Source organism: Suricata suricatta, chromosome 10 (assembly GCF_006229205.1).
Source record: "Suricata suricatta isolate VVHF042 chromosome 10, meerkat_22Aug2017_6uvM2_HiC, whole genome shotgun sequence".
NCBI classification, from domain to species: domain Eukaryota; kingdom Metazoa; phylum Chordata; class Mammalia; order Carnivora; family Herpestidae; genus Suricata; species Suricata suricatta.
The window spans coordinates 48,310,647-48,321,607 of NC_043709.1; the positions used below are offsets into that span (position 1 = coordinate 48,310,647).

General features: G+C 38.8%; 1 protein-coding gene across 1 annotated transcript in view; it reads left to right on the plus strand.

Moving 5' to 3' along the window:
* Nucleotides 1-376: 376 nt before the first annotated feature.
* GRIP1 (glutamate receptor interacting protein 1) overlaps nt 377-10,961 on the plus strand; it is a 228,996-nt gene continuing 218,411 nt past the window's right edge. Inside the window, exons 1-2 of the mRNA XM_029954085.1 lie at nt 377-402; nt 1,644-1,943. Of these exons, the coding sequence (XP_029809945.1) occupies nt 1,661-1,943 (283 nt within the window). The 5' untranslated portion in view covers nt 377-402; nt 1,644-1,660. The remainder of the gene's footprint in view (nt 403-1,643; nt 1,944-10,961) is intronic.

The window sequence follows — 10,961 nt, forward strand, 5'->3', positions numbered from 1 at the left end:
AAAAAATACTTTCTCAACTCACTTGAAGAGTATGTGATGTCATGTTTGTTCCATTCCTGGTAAGAATCTTCTTTCTGTTCCTTTTCTATTAACCTTCTTTCCCTTTCTTTCTTCACACACACTTCCTTTAGACAAAAAGTCTTACTCTAGGGTACAGATACAGGCGGACTATGAATGGGCTTCCAGAATCTCAAAACCCATTGTGTTTGTGTCTGCCATTCTACACTTCTGTGGAAAGATAATCTGTAGTTTTTCCCGGGTTCTTTGAGGCCTCTGCATAACTCCATTACATTAGAGAAAACTAAGTGATATTCCACAGATGGAAATATCAGGCATTATGATGTCATGTAATATAACATTCTGAAAATACAATGTATCCACTTGAATTTCAAAGGACTGAAAGTGAGTACTCTCTCTTTGGCACTACTTGTATTGTTATCAAATAAATGGCATTTCCTCTGGCACATACCAGTAAATACTCCAGGCGTTTTAGAGAAATGAGAGACCATGGAACCCAGGCACCATAGCTTGGCAGACATTTCCAGCATGTTCCCTGTGGCTGACATTTAGAGATCACAGGTCATACCGGCAGTTCCAGCACACGTGAGAAAATGGGCTGAGGGTCTAATGCAGTGGTTAGGTTGAAGCTCAGATCTAACCACTGGGGTTCAACCCTGGCTGTTGTTTCGCTACTCAGTACCTTCAGACAAGTTTCTTAATCCTCATGTGCCAACATATTCCTGTCTCGAAAATGAGGTTACTGATAGCACCTATTTTTTATAGTTGCCATGGAGAGTAAGGGGTTGATACAAGGTTGGACTTCAGAGGCTCACAGCCGCTGAACTCTTGCACCAAGGCCAGAAGATCAGAGGACCCAATGGCCCCCACTAAATCTGCTCCTTTCAGCACTCACCTCATCTTGCACCCTAGTCTCTATTTGCCATCATTTCTGTGCCAGGTTCCCTATTCCTGTCTTCTTGTCTTCATACATAGCTTCTCCTGCCCCGTCAATGGAGTGGGAACAGATGTAGGGAATAAAAACTATGACATAATTCTGGAGGCTTGTCTGTTTTAATGTAGCAAATAAAAATATATCCAGACTCTAGAATTACTTATCCAATCCAGTAGAACTAAAACCAAAGGAGAGCTGGGGCACCTGGGCAGCTCAGTTGATTAAGCATCTGACATTGGCTCAGGTTATGATCTCACAGTTCATGAGTTCAAGCCCCGCATTGGGCTTTATGCTGACACCTCAGAGCCTGGATCCTGCTTCGGATTCTCTCTCTGCCCCTCCCCCACTCACACTCTGTCTCTCAAAAATAAATAAACATTGAAAAAATTTTTTAATAAAATAAAGAAAAATAAAACCAAAGGAGAGCAACACCTCTGTTTTATGTTTTACCTGGCAAGGCTCATTTCCTTAGTTCCCTAACATGTTTTTACAGTATAGCTTATACTTGTGGCCAGTGAAACTGTCAGTTGATGAGCATAGCTTGAGAGTTCAATATACTTAAAGCATAAAAGGGGATAAAAAGCAGTTGTGTTCATAAAACAAATATACATGATGCAAAGATTAGCAAGGATTATGTATCATCGCCCATTCCTATTTAACTGAAATCTTGTCTACCTTCTTCTGTGTTTAGAGTTTTTTGAAAGATGAATGGACATTGCAGCCCAGTTTGAGAAAGCCATGGCAAAGTCAGTTAAGAAATATCAACTTAGCACTTCCGAGCCTTCTCTTCCAGAAACTGTAGTCCTCAACAAGATCTCCTTTAATATTGATGGTTCCATCCGATATAAAGAAAAGCCATATTTCTCTGCCTCCGAAGCCCTAGATGCTTACATTGATGATTTTTATTTAAGCTGTAAGCTGCCTGATATTAATGATACAAAGGTTAAACTGGATCAGAACCCTCTCGAACTTCTTGCTAACCTAAACAGTGGTAAGCTTTCCTTATTCTCTGAGTTCAATTTTCAATTATCTATAGGAAGCTGATGCTTTGAGAAGATTTATGATCAAAAAGACTTTTTCTTGGAAAATAATTGTCTTACGATTTGTGAATCTTTTTTTATAAGATTACTATATAGTTTTAAATTTCCAAAACTTTTTCAGCAATGCACCACTTTGAATTGAACCGTTAATTACAGAAAACACACTCCCACCTTGATTTCAGAGTAGAAAAGCTCTGGTCTTGGCTATAAAGCCTTGGACCATTTGGCTAAAAGTGTTACAAAGTCCCTTACATTCTCCAAAATGAGAGTAATATTAACACCTCACAGGGCTGTTGCGGGAACTAAATGTGTGTTGAAATGTTCTATAAATTGTCGTGGTTGTAGGGGCACAGGTCCTCTCTGTGGCATGATGAACACTCTCATGGAGGTAGGTGACTTGAGGTCTGGCTCTCATTCTGCTAATGAGAAGAGTCACTCACTCTCTCTGGCCTTTAGTTTCTTCGTCAATAAGATGAGGAGCCTGAACTTTATGAGTTCTATATTCTTAAAATTCTATATTATGTAGATTACACAAAAACAAAATTGTTCAACTCCAGTATTTCTCATTTAACAAGTCTTATTTGTGGAAGCTGAAAAAATATATATCATTATGAAAACAAAACTGTGTATGAATCTGAATCTGTGACTGATTGTGAAACAGTTGGGGTTATAATCTCTTCTGGTAGTAACTTCTCTAATGTGTATAAGTAGGGATAATAGTAACGATACTAATAGTAAGAATGCCTGTTCCTTTACTCAACGTGGGAAGCTATCTATCACAAAAGGAAGGTGGCATTTATTGTTACTGATTTTAATTTATTTTGAAAACAATATTAACATATTAAGGCATGCTCTGCTTGATATGCAAAGTTGGGGTATGTCAAACAGCTTTTTATTGTTTGATAAGTGAAAATACATAGAGTGGCATAAGATTTCATGCAAACATGACATAGTCCCGTACAAGAGAAGACAATGATTCTTTAACCTAAGGTGTACTATATGATATTTGACATGATTTGATCAATGGGCAAGTGTGATATGAGGATTGAGTATAAAAATGTGCTTCAAGTGTCTATATTATCTGTGCTACTGAAGTGCAAAATATATTGTAATTTAGTCAGCAGTACTGCTGGCTTTCCTGACAAAGATTTGTATTCTTTTTTTGAGGTTCAGTGTAGAAAGTCTTTCTGTATCTGTTTTTCTCCTTGACTCCAGAGAAGAAATGGGACAGCCTGTGCTTGTTAATGATTTGGGATGTGATGTAGGCACTTGCCCTTTCCTGTAGCCTCTTGAGTTATTAACTCCACGATCACTATTCTTCTTGACACTTTTTTGTAAAGGGAAATAGAGGTTTTACTTTTTTTTCCCCCAATTGTAAAAGTAGTCATGGCAATAAAATTTCAGAAAACACATAAGGAAACAGAAATCAATTATAATCTCAATGGAGAAAACTACCGTCTATAGTTCTGCATAAACTTCCCCTTTTATTTTCAATGCGAATACATATGATAGAATTGGACTGCCTTACTGTTCTAAAATCTTTACTCACCTGCCAATAAATTGTGAATATCTTCTCATGTCATTAAAATAGTTCTGTATCTTTACATTAAATAGCTCTATAGTCCTTCATTGTCTCTGTCAGGACATTTGAGTTGTCACTAGTGTCTTTACTGTTCAAAATATTGGAGTTGCCACCCTCACACATACTGGGTTTAGGTAACTGTATACAGCCTTGGGATCCATTCCTAGGCGTGAGGTTTCTGAGTCAAACATGCACATTTTTAAGGGATTGATTTATATTATTAAACTGTCTTCCAGAAAAGACATACCAATTTTATATTCTCACCAAGGGAGTGGAAGTGCCCTTATTCTCCTAGAATCTCACTGTCCAGGAATATTATCTTTTTACATCCTTGCCAATCCACTGCCTAAAAATCAGCATCAGCACTTACTGAGTATTTGCTTTCCTTCTTTTGCAAACTGCCTAGCGTTGGTTTCTTCCTGTTTTTATTTTGTACCTTCAAATCTTTACCCCAACTAGAATTTATTTTGTTGTCAGTTATGCCCAAAGCCTAATTACTTTTTAAAACAATCCCACTTGCTCCTTTACCATGACCTGAATTCCCATCTATACTTAGGCTTATTTCTTGACTTTTTGTTCCAATCAGCCGCCTGCACCCTTTCTGCATTACTATCACTCTATTTTAATGATGGTAGTTTTACAATGAATTCAGTGCCTTGGCTAGGACAGAGAATGGAGAGCTTAGTAGGAGTCATGTCTATTCTCACTCATTTATGGACTTGAAAATTATTCTAAACAATCTCCAAATGTTGGTCTTTGGATTACTTAGATTATGTATTCTAATTCCTGGGCCCCGCATGGTCCCCTCAAATCGATCTTCCACCCCATAGCTGGAGGGATCTTTATGAAGCACAGATCTTTTCCTGTCACCTGTGTGCCCCCCACTAGCCTGAAAATAAGGCTTAACGTCCTGTTCTTCTGTCCTCTTTCTATAAGGAACTTTCCTCTACCGACTGGGGTTTGCAAACTATTTCCAGGCAATATTTTGTCTGTTTTTGCCTTGAAATTCAAGTAATTTTTCTTGGCATGGAAAATGTGCTTTGGGAGAACCAGAGAGTAGTTTCTCTTGAAAGATTATGGCAAAATCCTAAATGGCTTTTACTTGACACATTAATCCCTTCAATACTCCTCTTTTAGTTTTTATGCTCATGTGTGGGGAAAATGATCCAGCAGTGCTATAACAGCCTATTTTGTGGATGAGAGAGTTGTTCTTCTTTCACAATATGAAAAATCATAACTGTTGGTTTGAAGGTGGACTGATCTGGAAACCAAAGTAGAGTTTCATTGGACATGAGAGAGAAAACATTCATACTTATACCACTGCCCAAAGCAACTTTGAGAGACACTGTGTGAGACTTCCATCCTCCTTGGATACCTCTAGGGCATTTTGCCATATTATCTACTTGTAGTTTTTCAGGTGGAGAACTCAGAAATCTGTTTTAAACTCATTTTGTTATTCTCAGGGTGACAAATTTACTTTTCAATCTGCTCACCTGATGTTGAGTTATCAAACTACCTGCAATAATCTAGTGCCAAATATGTGCTAAATAATGTGTTTGCAATGAGGAGTATAAAGTCATGTGCAATCTCTGTTCTGGATAACCATGGTCCCTGCCTTCAATGACCTCATAGTTTATTGCAAAGAAATATAACACCAACAATTATAGTACAGTGTGATGTAGTATAATTGCTAAGATGGGAGTATGCATGAGATCTGGAAAGAAAAGGATGTGCATCTAAAGCAGGTTGGACAATTGGAGAAGAATCCCAGAGAAAACGACCCCCCGTTACATTCTGAAGGCCAAGTAGAAGATACCAGACCAAAAGGAGAAAGAAGGAGAGCATTCTACAGGCAAGCGTGGCTATGTGGAAAGGTACATAATGCATTCAAGAGGTTACTGATAGTTGAGAATAGATAGAAAGAAGAATGATGTTGTTTTAATTCTATTTCCTTCAAGTTTGTCTCAACCTGAATTTTAATCATAACTGTGCTTGTGCTAAATTCATCCAGCTCCTTACATGTGTTATGAGAAAATAGATTTCTTTCATTCTCGTGTGGCCATTTTTAATAGAAAAATGGCAATAAAGGGGTACCTAGGTGTCTCAGTTGGTTAAGTAGCTCTTGATTTTGGCTCGGGTCATAACTTCACAGTTCCTGAGTTCGAGCCCCATGTCAGACTCTGTGCTGACAAGCACGGAGCTTGCTTGGGATTCTCACTCCCCCTCTCTCTCTGCCCCTCCCTGCTTGTCCTCTCTCTATCTCAAAATTAAATAAACATTTAAAAAGAAAAGAAAAAAGAAAAATGACAATGAGGATATTTGATGTAGATTTTTTTACATCTTTTACCTCTGAAATTTTTTATTTTCATACTAGAAAATGCAAAAATTTGTAAATCAAGAATCTGATCATGGTTCAAGTGGACATTTTATGCTGGATTATTCATCAGTCTTTTCTATGGTTCTTTCTAGCTCCTAGGACAATTAATCTCTTCACAGGCTGCCAGCCTGGAAGGGTCATTTTCTACTTGTTATCCAATCCCTGTGGTCCACCTCAATGTGATCTCCACTCCAACTACTACACTGTAATTGTCCCTTGACACTGATGTTCTGCCCCACCACGCTTCCCTGGACGTTGTGCTATATCATGCTGTGTGATTTTTCGAGTACCATTCCCTCATCCTGAATACCCTCACTCCCCAACACACATAGCTTCTTCGTATATCTGACTCCTGCTCACCCTTCAAAACCCACCTCAAGCTCAACCTCTACCAGAAGGTCTTCCTAATCCTTTTCTGCCCAAATGCCTTGCCTCTGTGCCCCTGCGCAAACCCCACCCCCAGCACCTGAGCATACTAAGAGTAATATGCTGTGCTATTAGTATGCCATAATACTAATAGCAATATCTAACATTTATATATACAATGGAATACAAGTTGGCAGTGAGGAAGAATGAAATCTGGCCATTTGCAGCAACGTGGATGGAACTGGAGGGTATTATGCTAAGTGAAATAAGTTAGTCAGAGAAAGACAGATACCTGTGTTGTCACTCACATTTGGATCTTGAGAAACTTAACAGAAGACCATTGGGGAGAGGAAGGGGGAAAAAAGTTACAGAAGAAGGGAGGAAGGCAAACCATAAGAGACTCTTAAATACAGAGAACAAACTGTGGGTTAATTTGTGGGGGAGATGGGATAGTTGGTGATGGGAATTGAGGAGGGCACTTGTTGTGACAAACACGGGGTGTTGTATTGAAACCAATTTGACAATAAATTATATTAAAAATCAAAAAAGTATTAGTATATATATGTGTGTATATATATTTGGTACTAATTGTAATACCTATATTTATTAATCTCTTGTTATCTGTCAGGACTAGTAAATGCTCTATATGCATTCTGTTATTTAATTCTCAGAACCATACTATGAGATATTATTCTCATTTACAAAAATACTGAGACACACAGAAGTTATGTAAGGTGCTCAAGGGCACAGAGCTATAAGTGTTGCCTCTGGATTTATACCCAGCACTCTGGGCCAACACTGTACCACAGGCACTTCACATGTGCAGTGAGTAAAGCTATAGACTGTAAGACTGAGCCAAAAAAGAAAACAAGAAATCTTAAGACCCCGCTTAGACATGATGATCTGAATTTTAAAGAAGGACTAGAATTGACAGACTTGGTTCCATATTTTATTTCCATAATTCCTCTTAGTAAGAACTAATTAATGAGTGAGAATATAGCCAAAAAGATAGGAAAAGCCCCTAAATAGGAGGGAGAAGCAAAGAGCCTGACTGATTTGTTCTTGACCTATTATTTTTGGTGTCCTTTTTGTTTGCTAATTATTTTTGTTGCAGTTGGCATACAATGTTATATTAGTTTCAGCTAATAATCTAACAATTCTAATCAGCACACAGTGCTCATCACGATGAGTCTAATTGCTATCTGACACCATACAAAGTTATTACAATATTACTGACTGTATATTATCCTATGCTGTACTTTTTATCTGATGACTCATTTATAACTGGAAGTTTGTACCCTTCGATCCCGTTTACCTATGCGCTGTCATTAAAAAAAAAAAAAACAAAAAAACATTTTTAAGGCAGCCGTAAAGAACCAGTATAGTGACCAACGTTTTTCCTTTGAGTAAGAACTAGGTTTGAATTTCATCATTCTCGTTTACCCACACTGAACCCTGGGCAAGGTATTTAATCTGTCTCCCTCTTCATGTATAAAATGGGAAAAGTCGTTCCTATCAAGGATGATATATTGAGGATTAAATAAAATGGTAAATGTAAATGCACCTAAAACAGTTATGTTTCACATTGTCAGTGCCCCCAGAATAATCTGTTTACCCTGCTGGGATAAAATATGAAATATAGCACTTCTTGGTGGTTTCAACACTCTTTTTTTTTAGCACCAAATATACATACACACATATATATACTAATACTTTTTTGATTTTTAATATAATTTATTGTCAAATTGGTTTCAATACAACACCTAGTGTTCGTCACATCCTTGTTGCACTCATCCTAACATCTCACTCTTACCTTCAGCTGTAACAAAACAAACACAGAACCAAAACTTTATATGCTTTCATATGGACAATGACATTCTCACCCCAAAGGGGAAAAGTTGCTCTGGATGACTGTGTATATAAGCCATGGCATAGCTCTAAGTGGCCCTTGGACTTTACATGTATGATGTAGAGTCCTGGTTGACAACATACAGAAGACTTCTTACTGTTCCTGGGGCCATTTGGTAGCCACCATCGATTGTACAGTGCTTCTGGTAAAATTGTGAGTAATATAGCCAACTCTTTTAGGTGGCTCAAGTAATTTCTTAAATCCAAATTTGGCTTGCTTTATTATCTTTCCCAGTTATGCCCTGAAACTTGAAGTTTTATACTCTATTTTTATCACCTTCCATTTCTCTCTCTCTCTCTCCTGAATTATTGTATGATAGATACTTGTTCCTGGGAAGTTGTATAATGTGCCTAAGCAACACCAGGATGGCTATGAGATCAGTAGAAGGTTTCATGGGCTTAGTGGAAAATTGGTTTCCAGGATGCTCAGGGTTTTGGTGTGTGGTTGTTGTTGTTGTTGTTGTTTGTTTATTTTGGAGAGAGAGCACAAGCGGTGGAGGGACTGAGAGAAGGAGACAGAGGGAGACATAGAATTTGAAGCACGCTCCAGGCCCTAAGCTGTCAGCACAGAGCCCAACGTGGGGCTCAAACTCACAACCCGGGAAATCATGACCTGAGCAAAGTCAGACTAACCGACTGAGCCACCGAGGCGCCCCAGATGGTCAGTTTTTAATGGATAAAATGAAAAGTTGAGATCTTTAAGTTGAGTACAGTTACTTTCTTTAACTCTTTATCATCTTCTGTAAATAGGAAAAAAAAAGCATAAGAACCAAGCAAGGGAAGAGAAACATAATTGTTATCAAAAGTTTTAGACCAAGGTGAATCAAATTAGTTAAGTTATGCCTTTGATATTGTATGTTATCATTAATTTCACTTTTTTCATTGTTAAGTACTCTATACATGTAAAGTAAAAGTATGCAGAATGGATACACATGTTTTAAGGAATAGGAAAACAACCCATGCCTACCACCCAGCTTAAAATTGATGACTACGTGAAGCCCCTGCACTCCCCTCAAGGATGTCATGGTTCTTTATCTCTCCAGATGTAATACCATGCTATATTTTTCAGTATTATTCACCTATTTTTCTTTACAGTTTCTATTTTCCTCTCTGTGTAATTTTGGTCATGTATGGATTTTGCTAACACAAAAGCTGTCCCAGTTAACGTCCAAGTACTTCATCTGTTGCCCACATGCTAGGGTCTCTCTGGACACCACACAGTGGAGTTGCTGGGTTAGCAGTGTGCACCTCTTCAGGTTGGCTCAACTAGACCAGCCTATTCCCACATACACCCCTGTCAGCAGCTTGTGAGCTCCCATTCCTCCACCATTACTTAGTCAGCTCAGGCTTCCATAGCAGAATACCATAGACTGGGTGACTCAAACAACAGAAATTTATTTTCTCACTCTTCTTTGAGCCTGTAAAGTCCAAGATCAGGGTTCGGTTTCTGGTGGGAGCTCTTTTTCTGGCTTGTAGATGGCTGCCTTCTTGCTGTGTCTTTAATAGTACAGAGAGAGAGGAAGCAAACTCTCTGATATCTCTTCCTTTTCACAAGGGCATGAGTTTGATAGGATCAGGGTTCCACCCTTATAACCTCATTTAACCAACTCCTGAAAGGCCTTGTCTCCCATACAATCACATGGGGCAGCCAGAGGTTCAATAGATGAATTTTGTGGGGACACAATTCAGCGAATAGCAATTATAAAGACTTGGTATTGTCAGAAATTTAGGGGTCTTTTGTTTTGTGTTTTGTCCATCAGTGGATATAAATTGATATCTCACTGCAGTTTCTTTCTTCTTCTATCATGGGAAAACATATATAACATAAAGCATACCTTTTTTTTTTTTTTTGCTATTTTTTAAAATAGTTTACTGTCAAATTGGCTTCCATATAACACGCAGTGATCTTCCCCACAAGTGTCCTCCTCCATCACCACCACCTCTTTTCCCCCCTACCCCTTCCCCTTCACCCCTCCATTCGTTTTCAGTATTCAGTAGTCTCTCAGGTTTTGCATCCCTCTCTCTTCCCAGTTCTCTTTTCCCTTTCCCCTCCCTATGGTACTCTGTTAGGTTTCTCCTGTTCTCCTGTTAGAACTTAGAGTGCAAACATATGGTATCTGTCCTTCTTCACCTGACTCATTTTGCTTAGCATGACACCCTCAAAGTCCATACACTTTGCTACAAATGGCCAGATTTCATTCTTTCTCATTGCCATGTAATACTCCACTGAATGTATATACCACATCTTGATCCATTCATCAGGTGATGAACATTTAGGCTCTTTCCATGATTTGGCTATTGTTGACAGTGCCACTATGAACATTGGGGTACATGTGCCCCTATGCATCAGCGCTTCTGTATCCCTTGGGTAAATCCCTAGCAGTGCTATTCCTGGGTCATAGGGGAGTTCTACTGATAGTTAGTTGAGGAACCTCCACACTGTTTTCCAGAGCGGCTCCACCAGTTTACATTGCCACTAACAGTGTAGGAGGGTGCCTGTCTCTCCACACCCTCGCCAGCATTTATAGTCTCTTGATTTGCTCATTTTAGCCACTCTGACTGGCGTGAGGTGGTATCTCAGCATGGTTTTGATTTGTATTTCCCTGATGATGAGTGATGCTGAGCATCGTTTCATGTGCCTGTAGGCCATCTGGATGTCCTCTTTGGAGAAGTGTCTGTTTATGTCTTCTGCCCATTTCTTCACTGGGTTATTTGTTTTTCAGGTGTGGAGTTTGG